Below are 23,157 nucleotides of genomic sequence, written 5' to 3' on the forward strand. Positions count from 1 at the left end.
AAAGGGGGCTTACCTGTAACAGTTGTTGTCAAATTTATTGTAACTGGCAAATGCAATCAAGACTCCAAATCCAGCCCCCAAGGAAAAAAATATCTGAGTTGCGGCATCAATCCATACCTGAAACCAGTGAGCACAAAGTCATCGCCATCCCTGCTTCCGAAGAAGGGCACTGACTCCCTGAGAGTGCCAGAGACTAGCAAATGTGGTCTGAAGCAGACATGGGCTGTACAATAACGGGCCGGAATCTCCCTAGCATCTCCTGGCCTTGGGTAACAGAGCAATCACGTCCTGGGGCAGACCAGTGAAGCCATTTAACATCCAGATTTTCAAGAAAGTTGATAAACTACAAATTCTAGGCTGTCAGGGCAAGACCAAAGGGTCCTGGTCATCTCAGGAGTTATGAAGATGACATCTTGAGAAGATAAGGATTTTTCCTACACTTCAAGCTGCAGACACTGGTAACCACACCAATGGGGGCCTTTGAAGACAACGGAGTTTCCTTTCCAGTCCCCTCTCCCTGGTGACAAAAGTATATATAGCTGGTGGACTAAAGATTGGAGCCCTTCTCCAAACTCTGTGTCATGGTTTAGCCCTAGTCAGTCTCGCTTCTCCAGCATCCATGCTAGCCGTACATACACACACACATATACACATATATATATACACATATGTATATTATTTAATATGTATGTATTATATATACATATGTATATTATATTAAATGTGTGTACATTATATGTATGTACATGCATGTGTGTATATGTATGTCTTTGTATGTATGTGATATCCAGTGGACCTAAACTAAGGTATTTGAGAGTGATGCTGCCTGCCACATTTCTCCTTGTATTCTTCTGGATTTCCCAAACCTTCCATTACACTGGGGGAAGGCAGTACCACTCACTGAAATGACACTAAAGACTCAGTATCTACATATCTGAGTGACTGAGAGCAGCTTGACCGGTGCAGAACACATGGAAGCCGGTTCTGCTTCACAACGTTCCTCTTTCTCTGAGTTACACAAGAAAGAGGTTGCTTCTTGGTCTTTGCTCTATAGCATAGTGGTAGGCTGGACACTCGTCTAAGAAAGAAACATACTGAAATGTACCCCCTCTTAATCCTGTTACTGCACCCATCACCATGTGCCCATAAGAAGCCTCCCTCCACCCAGCCCGATGCTAGGTGACCACTGGGCACTCACCGTGGCCTCTTTGAGGCGGTAGAAGTCGATGTGCAGGTAGGCATTGATACCATTGGAGGCACCAGGCAGTGTGACACCATGGACCAGGAGCACAAATAGCACAAAGTAAGGCAGGGTAGCTGTGATCCACACAACCTGAACAACAGAAAAACAGCTGTGAGACTCTCACTCTGCCTGTGACCTGGGGATGTACTAAGGCCATGACACAGGGTCTTTTCCCAGAGGCCAAACATGCCCTCCCTCAGCTTCCTTCTCCTAGCGTATGAGGCACCATCTTCATCTCAGGGCCAGTCCCTTGGTCAGACCACGGGGACAGAACAATGAACAGATGCAGGGCTCCCTGAAAAAGTTCAAAACTCATTGTCAGTCACTTAGAAAATAGGACTCAGACAGAAAAGACAATCACCAAGGGCAAGAACTAGGTTCTCAAAGCCCCTGATGCCTCTTCCACAACTGTCTTTCCTGACCTCTTTAGTCTACTTCGTACAGAACTGAGCACACTCGCCCTTCCCCTGGAGGTCAGTCATGCTTCCGTCACACTAGAGGGATTGGTTGTTGCTCTCAACTTTACAGGCAAGCTATTTAAAATTTCCAGTCTTTCTCCCTCTTTTCTCTCTCCATTTTCCTGTCCTTCTTTTGCTATCTCTCCTTCCTCTTTAACATTTTCTCTTTTTGGTATATGTGCTTTTATTTCTTTCAGCGTAGAAGATAGAACCCAGAGCCTTTCATACATCAAGCAAGCACAACCCCACAGAGATATAACTTTGATTTTATGTGACACTGGCTCACTTGTAGCCCACAATCCCTCAAACTCATGATCCTCCTGTCTCAGTCTACCAAGTGCTGAAATTAGAGACGTGTGCAAAACACTTAGCTTCTTTTTTCTTTATCCACATTTAGGTGCATTCTCTCAAGTGTGTGGTATATATCACTGGACAGAAAACAGAAAAAAAAATCTCCATCTCAGTAGGAGCAGATGGAGAACAAGACAAACTCTCTTTGCAGAAACACAAAGGAAAGAGATTACCTTTAGAATCAGAACAGATATCCCTGCCTAGCTTGGAGGGACAGAGAAAGAGGTGACTAGGAGGCTTGCCATCTTCTCTGATCCTTCGTGCTCTTGGCTATACACTGCAGTACTCCAGGGAAACTATATACAAGAATGTGGAAGAGAGGTCCCAGTCTTGGGATTTCTGGTTCAAATGACCTAAGGTACAGCCTCAACTCTAGTATTTTTTCTCGGTTGATGTTAAAGTGTAGCCAGGGTTAAATGTCTTCATTCTTGATGCAGCTGCGGGCTGTAGCATTTTCTAGGCAGAGGAGTTGGGCCCAAAACAGAACAGTGAGCCAGGGCTAGGTAGTCAGAGCCAAGGAAGGCACTGCTAGAGCATGAGCGAATACATAGCTTAAGGACCAGGTGGGTTCCCCTTACAGCTCAAGCACTCTGCCCCCTAAAGGGTCCATACACGACCCCAGAGAGAACATGGAAGACTGAAGACATGACTGGGGGTAACGCTCTTTGTCAGCCTAGAAAGACATGGGCTCAAAGCAAAGACTGATATATTGGTGACAAACTCACCCATTTTTCACACCTGTGTTAAGAAACTGGAATTGATCTCCCTTATTCCCTTATTCCTGGTCTGTATGGGTCCTTAAAATATTTGGTAGGTGAATGAATGAACTGTCATATAGATGAAAGGATGAAAGATTGAGGTAAAAGATGGAATGAGCCAGGCGGTGGTGACGCACACCTTTAATCCTAGCACTCGGGAGGCAGAGGCAGGTGGATCTCTGTGAGTTCGAGGCCAGCCTGGTCTACAGAGCGAGTTCCAGGACAGTCAGGGATACAGTGAAATCCTGTCTCGGAAAAAAAAAAAAAGGAATGAATGGTTGGATATAGAGCTAGGTTTTTATTTATTTATTTTTTTTGGTTAAATGAAAGGATGGGTAGCTAAGTGGGCAGATGGTTGAGTGGAGAGATGGATGGACTCAAAAGCAGGTGAGTTACAAGCCAGAGGGTTAGTGAACAACAGAGTCAGTCAAAGAAAGAATGAAAGTAAGAGAAAATGAATGGGTGAGGAAACCCATCACTGGTGGGCACATCTGCTCCAGAGGGAACCAGAGAAGGTTCCCCTGTTTGATACCATCCAGGTAGTTGCTCCCCAGTTCTATAAATGTCCTAGAATATGGGCTTTGGCTTCTGTCTTCCTTGAGAGGCTGTGGATGCAGAAATACAGAGCTCACACTTGATAACAAACGGGGAGAGAAACATGCCCTTGAACACGAAGCCGCCGCATCTGGGTGGCCTCGCATTGGTCTCAGATGACTCAGTCTGTCCAGCTGGGACAAACGGATCTCAACCCTTGGCAGTTGGAACAAAGAAGAGTCGTCATCCATCCTGGTTCTAACAGTCTCCTACGACTCTTGTCAACAGCTGTGGCCCAGCTACACTGTCGTCCTACCCTACAGGCTGGGTGTGACCACACTCCTCCTGTGGAAACAGCACCCAATGTTCTGACTCCAAGAAGTCTCCCATGGGGCGCGGAGGTGGTCCTGCACTGGCCATGAGTGAGGCTCCACATGGATTTGGTTTACCCAAAGAAGGCATCAGGGTATGATGGAGCCCACTGTGAGGGCGTCAAGCATTAAGAAAGAGCTGCTTTTTCCCCTTGACCTTACATTCAGAGTTAAAGCTTTTGGAGGCGAACGCATTTTCAGCCATCTGGAACCTTTTTCAAAAGCTGGAGGACAGCTCCCTCGCACCCATGTGTGCCCCTGTGCCCCTAAAAAGGACGAGCCCTTTGAACTCTGTCATCTCCATCCCAGGCCTCATTTTAAACTTGAGATAAAGAACAAAATGAGCAACGCTTTTTTCTTTGTTCTGTCACTTAAAGCATAGCTTTTGGTTTGGGGTTTTTGTTGTTGTTGTTGTTGCTGCTGCTGCTGTTACTATTTTTGCTTTTTGTTTTGTTTTTGTTTTGAGGCAGAGTCTCACTAGGTAGCCCTGGCTAACCTGCTGTAATAGATCAGGTTGACCTCAGACTCTGTTCCCTGAATGCTGGGGTTAAAAGGCATGTTCCACCTTGTCCACGCTTAAACATAAATTCTTACCCCCTTGGATGCGTCTGTGGATAATTTATAAAGTTCTACAGTAACAAATTCCAAACCAATGGCTGAGCATAAAAATAAAGACAACCGTGGCTCATAAAAGGAAGACCCTCATATGGTAGAGCTTCCTCCCCATGATGTGGTTATTTATATTCTCAGTGTTGGAGAATAACACCCACAGAGCTTCTCCAACTGCAGGTCTAAGAGTACCCAGAGAGGCACCATAGTAAAGCTCAAGATTTCTGGTCCTTCCTAAAGAGATTCTATTTTGGTGTGGGTGGGGCAAGAGCTCCCATTTTTGATGAGTTTCTGGGTAACATTAATGCTAATAGCCCATGGACCTCACCTTGAACAAGAACGCTCTTGGCCTGATGTCTGAACACATAGCAAGGCTTACATACTTTCAGTAATGGTACCTCAGCATGTCCCTGGACCCACACTGCTGGGAGGAAACTCCCTACAGTTTGTGGTCAAGCTAGCCTAGCCTACTTGACAATTGCAGGTCAGTGAGAAACCCTCTCTTAAACAAACAAATAGTAACAACAACAACAACAACAAACAGTGCACAGGAATGACAATCTGTAGTCTTCCCTCTGGCCTGCACATGGACACACACACCCAAATACATATGTGCACTCCATACACATATAAACACACATGTGCACACAAAAAAGGATTAAATTATAAAGTAAATATCCACACTGTATCTCTGTGAAATTTCCTAGATTTAGGATTTGTGGTCTTTGAACTGAGTTCCAAGATCATTTTCCTATACAGAAGAAGGTATAGGATATGGCATAACACTAATGTTGCTTAATAAAACAGCACACTACACATAGTTTGGTGTAAGCCTGGATCATATGCAAATGACTCTGTCCTGAGTCACTCAGTTCATGACTTAGTAAAGACATGAAGGTAAGCCAGACCCGCCTGTCTATTGACATAGTAGTGGGAAGAAGCCTAGAAGTAGGACTTGACTCTAAATGAAAATGCAAACAAAAAAGCTTTTCATCTATTAAATATTCTAAAACTCAACCCCTAAATTTTTCGGGCTTTCTCTCTCTTCCCAACTCCACCACCTCTTGCTAGAATTCAGGACACAGTCTGTATATTCCCACCGTCCAATCAGCCCAAAGGCCAGCAGTGAGGTGGGTAATGACTGGCTGGCCCTGGACAGCTCTGCCATCTCATCTCATGTCCCTGGAAGAGAGAGAGGCCTCTGAAGTGTCTCAACCTCAGGGCAGTGTGCAAACAGATTGGGCAGGAACTCAGGAGAGGAAGAGGTGAGCCCTGCTTCTGACTCCCTCTGACTTCCTTCTATTCTGAGGCACTCCCTGGGCCGACACAGCTGTCACTGAGTGTGTGGTTTGGGGTATCCCCTTCCCCTGGTTCGGACTAGGCTCCCACCCTCCCAAGAGCCAAGCAGTCGGTATCTTTCCAAGCCTTTGCCACTTGTACGTTTGCCTTATCCCAGGCCCCTCAGAGGCGAGCTAAGGAAAGCTAGTGTGCTGCTCTGGAAAGACATAGCAATGCTCTCGGAGTCCTTGTCAGTCAGTTTACAAAGACAATTAAAGCTACTGTCACTGGAATGTCCTGAGTGAGGCCAAGTCCAGAAATACCCTCCGCGGAGGACCACCTGGGGCTTCTGTGTACTCCAACTTCTGCACTCCGGGGGACGTAGACAAATGGACCCTGGCTTCAGCTGACCCTGCAGAGCCTCTCACACATGTTTCCACATGGAGGGTGCTTTCCTGGGGAAACATTCCTCCTCACCTCAGAAAGTGCCTTTGGCCAAAGGAACTGAAAATGCTCAGCCATTCCTTCTCCTGCTGTCTCCTTCCTGGCAGCTTATGGTCTGCTCATGACCTTGAGGAATCAGCTTGGGTTGCTGTGTTAGAATTCTAATGCCACCCCCCCTCCCCACAGCCATCTTCTGCAACTCTCTGGATGGGCTGTGAGGCCTGTTCCTGGTACCAGGTGCACACAGAGAACCCCAAGCAGGGCTTGTCTAGGGCTTCCACACCTTGGTGACTTTGCTCACACCATTTCTTCTGGTGAGAAATGTCTCCTTCCTCCTCACTTCCACCCATGCCTATCCTAACAGGTGCAGCACAAATATCACATTCCCCATGGCTTTGCAGACTTTCTTGGCTGAGAAAAGCATCCGTTGTCCACCAATGTGGCATCTTAGACATGGTGCCTGGTAGGAAAACTACTACCCGCCTCGTCAAAGTACAGGCAAACATACACGCGGCTACATCTGTCTGTCAAATATGGCTACCTAATAAGCTGGCTTAATAACAGTTTACATTTTTATCAAGATACAACTGGGCTACCGAATATGAAATTATTCTAAGATAAAATTAACAATAATCTAAATGCAGTTCGTGATGAGAGGTGTTTATTTGAAGGAGGCTGCGCACAGATACCTTTGGATAGAGACTGAAAATACTAGACACCTCTGCTGACCCCAAGTCCATCAGGAACACAAACTGATGAAAGCCACTAAGAAAATAATCTGTCTTCTATCTGTGTGCTGCTACTCCTGGCATCTAGGATAGCACATAGTAGGTGCCCATAAAGGCTCAATAAGTCGAGCTTAATAAAGTCCCCTAAACTTACCCACCCATCCTTCAACCTATTTCTAAGCATTTACCAGAGACCTACTATGTGCCACCCATCAGGACGATAGTGATCCTAGACTGGTTTTGTCACTGGGACAAAGAGCATGCAGGATTCATGCAGAGACTGGAAGAGCTACTGCACGTGGGGGTCTCTCCTGCTTGGAGAGTGTCTGGGAAGTCAGTTGTCATAATGTGAAAGGTCCAGGAAACAACAGAAAATCTACATGGAAATGATCCCGAACCCTCTGACCTGACTGACAGCTCTGACTCCAGCTCCTAGCCAGGCCCAGCCACCAGGATGTCCCAGTCAAGTCTCCAGACATGGCCCAGGTAACATTACACAGAGAAGAAGAACCATCTACCTGAGCCAGTCAACTCCTAGAACTGTGAGACATGATAAAATATTTACTATTTTAGCTCACTGTATTTTGGTGTGGCTTGTTCCAATGCCCTACCTAAATAAAACACTAGAAAGGACACCTCCTAACTTTGTTGTTTTTAATTACAGCCAAGTTCTAGACCACATGGAGTCCCAGTAGGGTTGTTATCTTCAAGTTTCTTCCCAAGCTGAGGATCAATTGGAGCCATTCCCTAAATACACGCCATTCCCTAAATATACGCCATCCCTTAGAGCTGACCACAGGAGGCAGCATCATCCAAGTTCAAAATGCTGTCCTCACTATCTAGCTAACCTGTGTTCTTCTCCAAAGTATCTAGATACTTGGGGGTGCCCAACTACAGTTAGAACCAAAACACACATCTAATTACCTTTCAAAACATTTTTCTTCAAAAAATTCAGCATGGGTTTATTGATTTTATAATAAAGCAAATTCTCAATTTCCCGAGTGGGATGCGATGCTTATATGCAAGGTCAAGATCTTTAGCCTTGGTCTCAGACTTTAGGTGATGCTCCAAGCCCCCGGTCACTGCTATTATAGAAGCTTTCAAGGGAAAATATGAGGAGGTCTGATCTACTTACACCCCTTTACCTTGCTGCTTGGCAGAGTCAGGTTTAGGTAGCAGATTTGTCCACATAGTGGCAGAGCTGAGGGTATGCCCTAACTTGTGGTCCTAGATCCCCCTATTTGCGCCAACCACATGGTTGCAGCTCGGAGAACACAAAATCAGACATGTATATTTCCAAGGCCAACTTCCCAGCTGAAGAAGCAGAGAGACTTCACCTTTCCCGACGTCTTCACGCCCTTCCAGAGGCTGAAATACAAGACGACGATAACAACCATCAGACAGAGCAGCAGCTGCCACTGGGGCAGGCCGATGTCATGGATCCCACTGCTCTCATGCAGGTGAAGGACACCACGCCTGTAGACAGGAAAGAGGACAGCGTCAGGGAGGATGACCAAGTGCCTAGGGATGGTGACAGGAACCGCCACTTCCCCAAACTCTAGAGCTGTTGCGTGGGCCAGTTCTGAGCAGCTAAGGCCTGCACCCAGGATGGCCTGCTGAAGCACCACTTACTGGTCCCAGGATTAGGGAAAGCCCCTGTTTTCCAGAGTTCCCTTTCTAAACTAGCAGTTCTCGATAAAAGAAAGAACAGTGTTCACACACACAGCAACCCCTAAGTGGTAAAAACCACTGTTAGTAGAATTAGTGTTCATACACACAAAACAACCAAAAACCTGCCATTGGTGGAATAGACAGAGCATGGAATACTATGCAGCATCTGTAGCCATGGAGACAAACCTTTCACACCTTATGGCAATGTCAGACAATCAAATGCGCATTTTCTGTCTGTCTCCAATCATATGAAGTTCTGTGAAACATGGAAAATTAATCTAGATGGTTAGAAGTCACTCTGGTTGGAAGTGATGGTTGCCAACTAAGGAGGGATCTGTGGGCACTTCTAGGGACCCTGCTTGCTGGGCTGTGTGCTGGTCACACGGCTACATTCAGTTTGTGACAGTCACTGAGCTGGTCCTCTGGGATATGCATTTCTTTGTGCTAGGTTATTCTTCAATAAAACGCATTTTTTTAAGCAATTGAAAACAAAGAATAAGCATTCTGAGGCCATCGAGATCCCCACATACCATGGACAGTGAGGGAATGAAAAGCAGAGCAATCAGCAAAATGACTACTTGCTAATTTAGAACCCAAAGCCACTCAGTGATATGGTCAATTAAGACAAATGGATAAAATGGTAGATCAGGTCCCAGGAACTGGGGTGTACCACAGGGTGCAGAGGTTCACCAACAAGTCCACATCCTAGGAAGTCAAGCAAAGAGGACTGGGGGTACCTTAGTGGGGCCTTTGACCGCACTTATGTTAGCATTTCCTCTTGAAAGGTTGACTACAGATTAGCTCATCTGGGCCCTAGACAAACTTGGGAAGCTACTGCAAACATACAGTCCTGGCCTTGGTAGAGTTATTGCCAACATGGGTAGGAGCCTTACGTATGAAATCACAAAAAAAGAGGGGCATATGTTGTGAGTAGTCAGGAAGCTGCAGGAGGCCCCCCAGATGGACCCCATCTACCTGCCTTTGAGGCCACACTCAAAGGCCATAGTGGACTGGCAGCTGCTATAGTCTGCTCCAATGTCGCTTCCTCCAGAAGGGTTCACCAGTAACCCTTGTCATAAATATTTAACCCTTGTAGTTCCCATGGCTGACTCATTAGCCAGAAGAGTGTCTACTAGAGACACCCAGGCTGTCTGCATAGCTGTCCCTGGGGAATTGATTGCACGACCTTTTATGGATACTGAAATCTGGGACTGCTCAAGGCCCTTAGATAAAAATGGCATTGTGTTGGATATTTCTTACACAGTCCCTCTGTATATTCTAGATCATCTTTAGATTACTTTAACAACCCAGTCTCCGTACAAGTATTGTTCTGTATCACTGCAGAGATAATGGCAAGCCACAAACTTCTGTCTGTACCTGTTCAGAATAGACACATCTCTTACGGTGTGATACAGAGGTTCACTGCACAAAGGTCTTCTGGGAAGGAGAGGCAGATAAATCACTCCTGGATCATTAGGGCTCAGCCCAGACCTGGCAGCTTAGGTTCAAAACAGACAAATATCCTCAGCTCTTATAGCTAAACCCAACAGTATAGCTTCTCCTTAACAGAAAATGAGAACCCAGAACCACTCCAGGGAGAGCTAGGGAGAAAAAGGTGAGTCCCTAACATGGTTTTGCTTCTCCTTAAGTCCTCCTTCAACTTGGGGTAAAGTCCCAGCTCTCTGGATCCTTTGTACTGCAACCTCCCGTTTCCCCACAGAGGGTCTTCACTTCCCTGTGTGTCATTCTGCAAATATCTGTGTTCCGTTTTGAGAGAAGCTGGTTATAAATAATATTGAAGTGATATGAGCCAGCAGCAGGTCCACACATTATCCTTCCTTAGAATAAAAGAATAAAACACTAATTCCAAAGGACACACTGATGACAAAAACTTAAACATCTTTGATTGAAAGATAGTTAATTGTCTAATATTTGTAACTATTTATCTATGTATCTAATATTTAAGTATACATGTATATCTGCCTTACCTGCCCCTCCTCCTCTACATCCCCCCAATCTTTTCTCATCCTTCTTCCCCCCCCCCCAGTTTTCTTTCTCTTCTTCCACCTCCACTTAAAGAGAATTATGAAATACGGGTTTTAATTTGTTTTAATTTGAATATAATTCAGAACCAGCCAGAAGCACCAGCTGTGCATGCAGCCCCATCTCTGAGCACGTTTCCCCGTCGGGAACAGGATTCTCAATTCACACATTAGTATTAATTGTCTAAGGTCAAGATAAACCTTTCTCTTTGTTGTGTTTGTTAGATATTCTGTTTCACTATGTAGCCCAGGCTGGCCTGGAACCCATGGCAACCTTCCTGCTTTGGTCTCCCGTGAGTCACTAGAACAGACAAAAATAATCTTTTAAAGGATGTTTTATATCATAAAGAGATTGCTGCTCTCTATTCACTCTTAACCAATTAAGTCAGAACCTCTGGGAGTTGGTACTTTGATTGGCAGCTGGAGATTGAACCTACTGAGTCAGAGGCCTATCCAAATGACAGACTTCTGCTAGACCAACTGAACCTTCCAGAAACTGTGTACTCTCTTGGCAAAATACAATTGGCTTTCCGTACTTGAGGAAGGGAAAGTGGGCTTGTAACTCTCCTGGAAGCCTGGGTGCTTAGTGGAAGACACAGGTAACAGTAATGGGGAGTTGAACCACCTTTACTGGACCAGCTCAAAAAATCCAATTGGGTGCCGATGAGAGTGTCTGCTCCCAGCCTGGAGATCCTCCAGCCTGCCCCTGAGGAGTTAACACCTGTGAGTGGCCTGTGAAGGTGAGAAGACCACACAATGCTGTGTGCTGCGTTCACTCAGTCAGTAATTCTTTCATTCGTACCAGGTGTCTAGTATTTGAAGAACATGAAAGGAAGTAGAAGAATGTGGCACAGAAGTTGTCCGGACTCTCCTGATCTTGTTTGACCTGATCCCATGCCTAGCCCCAAGTTCTCTGTAGCTCTGCTTTGATCTAGGCTGTGTGTTAGGCGCTGGTAATGAGAGCATTCGTGAAGCTCCATCCCGGGATAGGAGCAATGCAAATAGGCTCTGGTAAGTATCTCTCTCTCTCTTTCTATCTATCTATCTATCTATCTATCTATCTATCTATCTCTTTCTCTGAGATTTCTCCCTCTTTAGCAGATGGCTCGCATGAGGATTCAACTGTAGAATGTGAGCCATACTTGGGCCCAGGAAATGTTCCACAAAGAGCAGCCATAGCCGTCCCTGCATCTGGGGCTAGGCTGCAAAGAAAGCTGAGGAGCGTTCCCAAGGCTCCACAGGGTGTGAGCAGACCAGGCTCTTCTGACAACACTGTTAGGAGCCAGTGGAGTGCAAGGTGAGCTGGCAGCAGGTATTCAGGTGCAGAGGTGGCAGACGAAGACACGAGCATTTGAGAAACAAAGGAAGGAAGCTGTGTAAGTGACCGAGACCCACAAAGACCGACATTACCCCCAACTAGCCAGTCTCTGGGATCCCCAGGTCACCTGTTTTGGCTTCATACAACTCACCATGTCTCACACCCTCCTGCAACAGTCCCTGTATCTGGCCCTTCCTAGTCCTGACTCTGGTTCTCACTAACCTGTCCCATACCAGGCCCCTTATTCTCTCCCTTCCAGACTATTGAATATGCGTAGTTCCCTCAATCCTGGTCTCTCTGCGTCACACAGGCTCTCCTAAATCCACTCTCTACTCCTGGGAGATGACACACGCGTACATGGATCTAACCTCGTCACAAACAACTACTTCCTGTGTCTGGATCTCGTATACTATACATGGAGGGGAAGGGCTGGTGCTGGTGTCTACTGAGCAGAGGTCAAGGACACTGCCAAACATACAGGACAGTGACTACCCCACCCCCCACTCCCCAGAAAGAACCGTCCTACCCTAAGTTATGCACGTCAAGTGGTGAAGTCTAGCTATGGGAGATAGAAGCCATTCACTATCAAGGAGCTTTCAGTACCACTGCCAAGTTCATGCCTCCCTCACCGGCCGCACCTGCCTTTTGCTCCTGGCAATTGCATCTTGAGATGCTCCCCTGATCCTAGGGGAGGGTCTTGGGACCTTCTGTTCCTGCATCCTAGAAAACATTTTCCACCCCAATTTGTCAGCCTGGCCAATGTTTGAGTCCTGCTATCTTCAGACCAGAAGTGGTTCTGTGACTTATAGTCTGTATTATTTCCAGAGAGAGAGATGATGAAAGGTGGAAGGGAAAGAGGAGAGAAGGGAAGAGAAGAAAGGGGGGAAGGGGGCAGGGAGGATGGAGTGGAAAGAATGGCTGAATATGACCAAAAAGAAGTAGAATAAGTATAAGAGAATAAGTAGTATTGCCTCACTTGCTTCTTAATTCTGCTTCATTTTATAGTTTTTTGGGTCAAATGTATCAACTGTCATTTGGCTAATTGACTTAAAAGTCACACATATACATGCACTAGCGTACACACAAATGCACGTGCGTGCACACACACACTGTAAGGAATCACCCCTGCTTGTCTGAGGCTTGAGAAAATGCCCTAATGCCTAGTCACATGACTGAAGTGTTCCCATGGAACATGCTTCCCCAGATGCATCTGAAGAACCAGACTCCAGAGCTGATCATAGAGAAGAGAACTGAGGGCCAGATTCCTAAGCTATGGGGTTGGCACAAGCAACTTGGGTTTGTATTCCTTTTCCGGCAGCTTAATGGAAGTGAGTCATCACTGGGGGCACCATCCAGGTTTTCCAAGCCCATGGGCCAAAATGACTCCATTCCTCTCTTGACATTTAAGCATGAAAGATTTTTAGTATTAGCGAGGAGGGAGAATTCCCGTCCTCGCCAGGGGTGTCATGGGTAGAAATTTTCTATCCTGACACAGTCACCGAAGGTGTCTTTACAGATAAAGCTAGAACTTTAGTGGCTGTCCGCAGTGACACTTATGTGGCTTCAGGCCCAGAGCCTGGGAAGAGCAACACTTTTGTTCCCTTGAAGGATATGTTCAGTCTGTCAGCCTAAATGAGTACAAGATGGCAACAGACTTGGCCAGGGTGCCCCGGGAAAAAGAAGGAATTACCCAACCTCCACAGGGCTGGCACTGGGAGTCACATTTGCTGGCTCTCCAGACAGAGCTGAGCTGTCTTAGAAGCAGAAGCAGCTCAATGCTCAATAACAGGGACATGTACTATACAAAATCCAGAGACAGCCACGTCAATATTGTGCTCTGGGAAGCTATCTACCAACAAAGGCCCCTGCACTCCTGAGCCAGACCTATGAGACCAGAGTCCTGGGGCAGAAAGTGGAGCCCAGCTCTGTCTCAGGCCTAAAGTCGGACTTTATTTTCCTGTTTGACAATGCAACTCATTTTCACCTCCAGAGATGGAGAGAATACGGTAGGATTCGGTTATGAAAGAACGCTCAGAACACAGTTCAGGGTAGCTAGGAGGGCTTGTGGGAGCCGGGGACAGATGAGCTGAAGGTTTCCGGCAGTCTCCCCACCATCTGCTCTCTCCTGCAGGTCCCCATGCCCCTGTGTAACCTTAGACAAGAATGTTCTTCCACCCTACACCCTACCACTGCTGGGCTTGGAAGAAACTTAGCTCTGCAACAAAAGGTCTCCTCTGCCTCCTGTGCATCTCAGCGGGACTAGACTGGCTGGTCACTGAGGGGAGGAATCAAATACTAACCAGACCAAGATGAGGGGCTTTCATTTACTACTTTAATTTATAAGGACAATGATCGCCAGGAGCTAAAGAAAGACAATGCTGTTTGCTCAGCGAGAGGAGCATGCTGGGAAGCATGGATCAGCAGGACCGCCCCATCCCCCCCATCTTGCACTGTCTCTCTGTCCAAACCACACTCATAAAATGTGAAGAAATGCCCAGAACTTTCACCCACAAACTCTGCTACAGCTCTGGGGTCTGGACCCATGCTCCTCTAGAGAAGAATGAAGGAGACCCTAGATTTTCTGTGACATGAGACCCCCACAGGACAGGGAACTATAGTGCCTAATCCAGGAGCTTTCAGTGATGGCTCTGGGGAGATCACCAAAGTCCATGTGCCCTGGCTGTATCCAGGCTGGTAAAATCCTGGCAGCAGTAACTTTTAAAACTCCCCAGGTAATTGCAATGTGTAGCCAGGATTTGACTTCACCACACTAAGAACTTGATCCTTGGCCCATGCAGAGGACAAACTCCCTTCCAATGCTACTCCAGAACTGGGGACCTGGGATGAGGCATTTGCTGATTCGTTCTCATTTCCTCATTCATAGATAAAGCAACATTTTAGATCCCAGTGGTCATAATGAAAAGATAGTATTAACCAGGTTCCCTCTTCATGGGAAGCTCCCCAATTAAAGCAGAAAGGTAAAGAACTTAAAACAGTTGCCGGAAGTCCTTAAAACTGACCAGATTAACTAGGCCACTCAATGCCAGAGTATGCAATAAACTCTGAGAGCTTGCCAAGAAGACTCTCAGAAGAAAGTCTTCAGACTCGGAGACCAGTTCAGTGGCTTGGAAGAAGCAGAAGCCAGCTGATAGGCCTGGAAAAGCTTTAGACCAGAGACGCTGGGAAAGGACACTGTCCAACCTCTTGAGCTGCTCTGGGATCCCAACTTTTGTGAGCTGTCGCTCATGCTGGGGAGGACTTTGGTGATACAACTGTCTTTGAGTCATTTCCGCTCCAGTAGGTAACCCCTCACCTCATTTCCCTCTAGATAACCCCAATAAAACTCATGGCTCATCAAGCTGGGCTTGATGGTATCTGTCCTTTTCATCTGTTGGGGGGTTTGTATATGATCTGGGAGATAAATCTACATAAGTGACCCCAAAGCCTTAGAACATATTATCTGTGTTTCCATTTAGCAAAGTGCGGAGCTTCGGCAATGGATCACATGAGCCTTGAGGGTGGAGTGCAGTGGGGTTTACCCCGTCAAGTTCCACGATGTGGTCTGGACTCTGTGCTCAACCACTAGCGTATATAGGGCATCGCTCTAATGAGGCTCACCTGTGTAGAAAGGATCACTTGAGGCTGTCCTCTGAGGACAGAAACATGCAAACACTTTAAATCAGGTGACTGCAAGCAAAGCAGCCAGGCCCTTCACCAAGACCTAGGAAAACAGAGCCAAGACCAAGAGGCCAACAGAGTGAATAGTGATGGCTCAGGAGTCAACCACAAATAAAATAAATATTTGGGATCCCATTCGGACTTTGTATGTAAATTGGGTTAAATACATGAAGGGGAAAGCTGGCATTTACAGGAGAACTCTATTCAGTTATCCTAGAAGGAATGATGAATAGCAAGGGGCAATTAAATGCTATGACAGAAATCCTTACTTACAAAAATTAATAATAGGCACTGTAGAGTAAAGTATGAGGAACAATATCCTTGCATACCCTTAAAGTACCTCTTTGAAAGGCAAAAATTACCAAAGTAAAAATATCTCGATCCAGGAAGGAGCTGGCAACTTCCACCTTTGCCACACTCAAGGTTGACATCACAGGTAACAAGACAGATTGGCATCATGCTCTCCAGACAAGGCTCACTGAGAAAAGCGCCACTGTGCCTTTTTGGTGCCCTTGACGAAGGTGTAGACTCTCCATCAGAATGTGAGAAACAACAAACAAATCCATCCTGACAAATATTTCATAGACACATGGCCAATACTCTCTAGAAGTGTCAAGGTCGTAAAACCCAAGGAAAGCTCAAAGAACTCATCCATATTGGAGGGGACTAAGTAGATGTGACAGCTAAATATTATAACATATCAGTGGAGGAGTGTGAAATTCACATGAGGTCTTCAGTAGACTAGCTAATAACGTGAACATTAATTTTCTGATTTCCTTAGTACAAAGCGGCTACCCAAGATATCAATGTTAGAAGCTGGGGTGGAAAGGCCCCATGTACTATTTTTTTTTACAACTTTTCTACTTCTGAAATTACTCCAACTGAAATGTTGTATATGTTTTTAACAATGTTCTGTTCACTCCACCAGCCCATACCACACACACACTCACGCACGCACACACACACACACACACACACACACACACACACACACTGTAAATACACTGTCTCCAAGCTGCATACAACTGGTTTGCTTCCTCCATGTGGGAGCTCCCAGCACGGGGTATATGGAAGGACAGCTTTAAGACCAGACAGATGTAGATTCCAGCTACGGAGCCATCATCTACCAACTAACTTCTTTCTGGGTGTTCTCTTGGCTGATATTGTTGGTTTCTACAGCCACTTTCTCTGAGCAGCCGTCCTTCCCACAAGCCCCCATTCTCCCACATACTTAGTTTTAGTTCTTAAGGGCAATTATTCTCTCCAAAGTGCCTTTTACATCTTGCTTCCTGTCCACATGTTGGCTTTCTGGCTCCCAGACTCCTCTTTCCTGTCCTATAGTAGATGCTCCACCGGGTCCCCTATATACTCCCGTCTCCTCTGTTCTTGACTTGGCATCAAGCCTGCATCCTTCAAATGTTGACTACCATGCCCCTGGCTGGTCTGTGGTTTTCCTGAGTGCCTGGTTTAGCTCCTGCCCAGACCTGGAGGAGAGGTGAGGAGAGGCACCCGTGACTTACTCATAAAACTCCGCAGCCGGCGTGAACTTGTATTTGGAGTATTTGGTATGGTCTCCCAGCACCGAGGCATTGAGGAGTTTCGGGTCAGTGCAGTTGGGGCTGTTCCAGGCATGGCCACAGTTGGTCCAGGGCAGGTTCAAGGTGAAGGACGCAAAGAGGTAGTAGAGTGACCAGGCAATGATGACGTTGTAGTAAAAGCCAACATAGAGGGCAATGAGGATCACAGCGTAGCCTACTCCTGTGGAGGGACAAAGAGGTCAGGCTTTTGGTCCATCCAGTTCCATAGCTCTTCCCTCACTCCTGGAAGTGGGCTCCAGCCACTCCTGCACCTTCTTTTACTGGATCACAGCCTCACTCATAATCTTTTGCCACTGTAGCTTTCTTGGTCCACTTATCAGGGAAATGGAAGTGCCAGGGCCTTAATGTTACATCAGGTGTTGGATGGAAGCTCCCTTGTCACTCCAACAGGACAACACAGGGCTGTGTCTCACACCTCTCTCCCTTCCTGCAGTGGAACTGGCCAGTGACAGACTCCTTCCCTTCTCCAACGGATGCTTCTAAGACCATCTCACTTGCCCTGGTAACTCCTTATACTTCATCCCCAGGACCTGCTTCCTGGTGAAGCGCCAGCCAAGCACTCCCTGATTGGTTCTCAGCACAGTGTGCCCGCCTACAGGCTCTTAGCACCAATCAACTGGGTCCTACACCAGCACGCTGACAGAATGATTAGAAAGCTCCGGAGGGTTACAGCTGTGGCTGTTCTTTTTTTTCTGGAGACAGGATTTCTCTCTTTAATAGCCCCAGTTGTCTTGGAATTCACTTTGCAGACCAGGCTGGCCTCAAACTCATAGAGATCCACCTGCCTGTACCTCCAAAGAGCTTGAATTAAAGGTGTGAGAGCCACCACACCCTCTGATCCTCAGTAATTCTTAGTGGTGAGATTTGATAGAGAGTAATCCCAGCTTCTTTGATGTAACGAAGGCCTCATGATACAGGCCTGGCCAATCAGACTGTTGCTTCCCGGTAGCTACACTGATTGGTTAGTAGGCAGTCATGTGACTCAGTCCTCTGGGTCTTTAGTGACGTCATGAGTACATAAGGGTTTCTTGTTTGCTCGTGTTTGTTGTTTTCAACTGTTAAAGCTGGCATAATTTAACCTTGTAGCAGTTAATGGCAATCTTTGTTAGCAATTGATAAGATAGAGTTAGGAATGATGCTAATGTAAGAGAAAAAAGATTCCAGACAGTATTGTTTGAGCACCAGGATCAAGTTGCACCTGACCAGACCCTAGATTTTAACATAAGCCAATAAATCAAAGTCTAATGGGGGGGGGGGGGAGGATGATGATGTGTGTGTGTGTGTAGATATTTTATTCCTTTATCCTTTATTCACTCATAGCTTCTTTAAAGAACCCAGAGGAAACATTCACTGGTTTGATTTGACTCACATTCATATATATGAAAATTCCATAATGAAGCCCATCACTTTGTATGCTAACTTTATAAATTAGTCAAAATTTGTAAAAACATAAAAAAAGAATACAAAAATAAAGCCATTTTGAGTTGGATTTCAGGTGACTAAACAGGGAATATGCTAATCCGCATATCTCGTAAGACTTTTATGTCAGCCTGTCCTTACCGTGAACTGAGTCTATACAAGGTGCTGAAGAGACTCTTGCCACTGAGTAAGACGCATTTGTCCTCACTGTCACCATCTTTCTAACCAGTGATTGAGAAATACTGGACTTCCTCCACACCCTTCGCCCAAAGGTCTAGGGGATGGAGAATGGCAGTTGTCATGGTAACTTCCCACAGACCTGTTCTAAATTGAAGTACAAGTTCATCTTACAGCCACCATGGCTATTGTATTAGCTTTCCAAAGCAACTTTCTGCTGGAGCTTGAAGGCATCTGTGTTCAACTTTTCATGCCTGCCACGTGAGCAAGAAATGAGAGCAGAAGCCGGGCGGTGGTGGCGTATGCCTTTAATCCCAGCACTCGGGAGGCAGAGGCAGGTGGATCTCTGTGAGTTCGAGACCAGCCTGGTCTACAAGAGCTAGTTCCAGGACAGGCTCCAAAGCCACAGAGAAACCCTGTCTCGAAAAATCCAACAAAAAAAAAAAAAAAAAAAAGAAATGAGAGACAGAGGTCTGTGTGCTGAGATCCCTGATATCCTCATATTTCTCATCTATGAAAATACTCTCTAGTCCTTCACTCAACTAGTGGGGCACAGCCTGGAGTCCAAGTTTAAGGCTACTCTTGATGTAACCTAGCTTCATTGTGTAAATTGGAATAGTGGACAATCTTGAGAAAATATTTGACTTCCCTCAGATCACTCCTACCTTTGAAGAAAGGACAGATCTTCCACACCGTGGCTGCCCCTTCCCGGTTGTACTGCCCCAGAGCCAGCTCCATGTAAAACAACGGCATCCCAGCTATGATGAGGAACAGCGTGTATGGGATCAGGAAGGCACCTGCAAACCATGAACACAGCATTAGACCTGCAGGACAGCTGCCCCTTAAAGGGCTACAGTCAAGCCTCTGCAATAGCCGTGAGGATCTTGTTCATCTGCTTCACCTGGCGCTTTCCTGGGGGTGTCGTCTGTCAATAGATTTACAAAGAATACTTGAAATGCATATATCAGCAAGCAAGACGGTCATAGTGTTCATAACCATAAAAATGCAGTCTGCAGTCACATGAATAAAAGCCGAGTGAGCTGAAGCTAAAGAACTGTGTTTCCACCGCTTCTCAGCCCTCAGTGCACGGTGCCTATCATGAAGCACCTCAAGATACAGCCTCTACCAAATTCATCTAAGTGCCGAACCTTTCCCTTCATGAAGAAGCCACAATCTGGACCCTCCCTGGCGAGGCCAGCCTTTCCTTCCACAAGCAAGATGAATGAGACCAGGCAGGGAGAGATGGCGTGACTGATATCATTGGTGGTCTCACCAGGCTTCCCCAAACCTGATTTTATTGCATTCCCCTTGAGTGCCACAGCAACCCATGAGAAAATGATGTAATCAGGGTTATTGTGACCCCTGGGGGACATTGCTAGGCAGAGGGAGAAGTCCGTGCTTCCTGATGGCACTGCTGATAAGTGACAGAAGGATTCTCCTTAGACTTCCTTCCTGTCCATGGGGCTCATCCTGCTGTAGGCTGCTAACGGAAAAGCTGCTACAAAGAGGCCATGAGAAGCCTATCCACTGAGGCAGAGTAGAACCTGAAGGAGGTCCTAGGCCACAGGGAACATTCCTGGTAGAACGAGGCAAGTCTCGGTGCCAGGGCCAAGACTCTGTGTGCCCTGACACCCTGGGTGAACTACATGGACTAAGAGCTCTGGTGCCATGACCCAGGGATGTGTGTGTGTGTGTGTGTGTGTGGTGTGTGTGTGTATGTGTGTGTATACGTATATATATGTATATATATGTATGTATGTATGTATATGTGTGTGTGTCTGTGACATGTCAGCAAGATCAATCCAAAACAGTCACTCCTTTCCCAGCACAGCCAGTGTAAAACCAAACTCCCTGTAGACATCTGACCAAGATGCTCTAACCGTGGCAATCTCTGACCCGTCCACACCAGGACAATGAGCCAAGTTGGGGGTACATAAAGATGATGACAATGCTGATGATTTTAACACATAGCTCAGCAGCTCACTCTGGCCAAGTTCCTAGTGTGGTACGGGTGCTTTCCATGCAACCTCATTGTAGCCTTACAGATTTTCTACCGAGCTAAGATCATTGCTAACTCCATTTTACGGGTGCAAACTAAAGCTCTTCACTACAAGAGAGCTGGAGCAGAAGCAGGTGCATGGTAGCCACGGTCAAGCTCACCCAGCGACTCAGTGTCTGCCTCCCATGTGGAAAGCCTAGGGCTTTGAAGGATAAAGCACGAAGTACTGGTCCTGTTGTTACAAGACCTGGGTCGTTTGCAGCAAGACCCAGGTCCAGGGTGGAGAGTAGCAACAACTACTGCATATCCGCATCATGCATATCATGCAAGCACTAAGTATCCCAGTTCAGATACTACCCAGAACCCTCTGGGAGAAACAAGTGCTATGCCTGCTCTCCAGAGGAAGAGACTGGGACTTAGAGTCAAATCAAGTGAGCTGCCCAGGCTTATGTATCTGGTAAGATATAGAATTTGGGTCCGGTTGTGCCTGGCTTCTGAGTTCTAGGCTTGTTGCCAACATACCCTGAAGATTCTAAAATGTTCTAGTGCAGATAAGGGGTATGAATCTGAATAAGACATGGGAAGGGGAGTGTTTGTGAATCTGGGACACGCCAAGCTATCCCAGTATTCCAAAGTCTGCTCCGGGATGGAATTCTTTGAAATGCGTGTCGAGATCTCCTTTCTTCCATTGAACTTCTGCCTAACCCTATCTTTCACAAGAAGGGCCCTTCTGGCATTTGCTCACAGAGCTGACAGGGATGGTGTTGATAAGAATGGTGCTGATGTGGGGGAGGCCATGGGTTAGTAAAAATAACATGTGTCTTTTAATGGGGTCCCCGTGTGTGCCAGGCCACACAGGCTGCACACCGTATTCATGTAGAACCACGCCAGAGATAATCAACACTATTCCTGCTTTACAGGCAAGGACATTGAGGCTTAGAAAAATCAAGTTGCTTGTCCATGCTAGTGAACATTTACAACCTAGGTTCAAAGTGTAGTGTGCCTGGGTCCCACTCCGCTGCCACTTGCTACATCCCAGGGGCACCTGGAGCTTGGATCGGAGTAGGAGGTTAGGTCCTAAACAGTTGAGTAGACCTGGAGGCTGAAGTTAGCATCCAAAGTGGAGAGGGGGAAGGGAAGAGTCAGGTATCAGTGCTTGGATGTTAGTTCTAAGATTCGCCATCAGAGAGTCCACGTTCTCTTCTACCTGGCCAAAGTAAAGGACCCAGCCAATCCATCCCAGGTCTATTTTAGGCAATGTTTTGACTCTGAACTTCCAAAGGGTACCTCCAACCCAGCAACTCACTCAGAGTGAAGCCCATCTCCCCTTCTGCTGATGGACGGTCACAACAGAGCGAGGAAGCACAGACATCCATGGGTCTGCATGAGCCCCAGCTCTCCACAGTGAGTCACTCAGAAGTTTCATGGGCTGCAAATGCCAGCAGACTCGAGAATGGTGACCCAGGGGACATGGAAAGTGTGTGGGGGTGAGAATAGAGGTGTATATGATGCAATTATATTTTAATTTAAAAAGCCTTAATAGTTATATGAAGAGTATAAATGAAAAATGGGAAACATCCAATGGTCCACTGTCTCTGCTAAAAGAGGACATTAAGTAGCACATTGGCATGAACTCTCTTAGAAAAAAAAAGATGGCAGTGTAGCTGAAGAGTTAGGAAGAGGTCAAGGTAGCTGTGGTGGGTGGAGGACATCACTCCATAAGCAGCCCTGTAGCAGCATCATGGAGTTAAAAGCTGCTTATGAATGCACAGGTCTGCAAAGGCCATCACTGTCTGTCCTTGTGTCCCTATATGTCTCTCGTGTGCCCATGCATTGCCGCAAGCCTCACACAGTCCTTGAAAATCCAAAATCCTGTCACAGCTCTGGAATGCCCTTGTTGTAAAAGTGCAGGGCTCATGCAAAGAGACCTGGAAAAACCATAGTTGTATGTACCTCCCTGAGGGCTCAACTTCTAGGAAGTCCTCCCAGAACATATGACTTCACACCAACACACACCCATACATATTTATGCAATGCTAGGAGTAGACCTTTGTGTGTGCATGCACACTCACACACACACACGTGTTCACATCACCTTTCAAGGAGAAGTATCCGTTGAGAAAGAGACTCTAGCCAAAGGTCTTTGGATAGATTTAGTAAAAAAGAAGCATTTGTCTCTCAGGGCCAGTGTAAACTGCCAGATAGCCCACATTATAGAGGAACTCTGTTGGCACAGGAGGGTCTGGAATTTTCCATGTAAATGCTGGGTCATCAGGAGGAGAAGCCAGCAGCCACTAAGATCACTAGACACCCACATGGGAAGGGGAGGGGGTCTGAGGAAAGGTGACTAGGGGTAGGGTAGAGGGGCACCTAGAAGAATATGATGGCCCAAGGCTGAGGTACTGGGACGAGGTGGAAGGGTGTGGTCACTGGATCCTACAGCCAGAAATCTAGACCAGTCTCCCGAGGATGGGCTTCCTT

General features: G+C 46.5%; 1 protein-coding gene across 1 annotated transcript in view; it reads right to left on the reverse strand.

Moving 5' to 3' along the window:
* The window catches only part of Slc6a2 (solute carrier family 6 member 2), a 36,568-nt gene that overhangs the window by 7,621 nt on the left and 5,790 nt on the right, over nucleotides 1-23,157 (reverse strand). Inside the window, exons 2-6 of the mRNA XM_041650519.1 lie at nucleotides 19,343-19,474; nucleotides 17,004-17,241; nucleotides 8,112-8,250; nucleotides 1,199-1,333; nucleotides 14-117 (exon numbers count right to left, since the gene is read on the reverse strand). Coding sequence (XP_041506453.1) covers nucleotides 14-117; nucleotides 1,199-1,333; nucleotides 8,112-8,250; nucleotides 17,004-17,241; nucleotides 19,343-19,474 — 748 coding nt within the window. The remainder of the gene's footprint in view (nucleotides 1-13; nucleotides 118-1,198; nucleotides 1,334-8,111; nucleotides 8,251-17,003; nucleotides 17,242-19,342; nucleotides 19,475-23,157) is intronic.

Source organism: Microtus oregoni, unplaced genomic scaffold, assembly GCF_018167655.1.
Source record: "Microtus oregoni isolate MIOR12 unplaced genomic scaffold, Mior012 000004F_ref0000308, whole genome shotgun sequence".
Lineage (NCBI taxonomy): Eukaryota > Metazoa > Chordata > Mammalia > Rodentia > Cricetidae > Microtus > Microtus oregoni.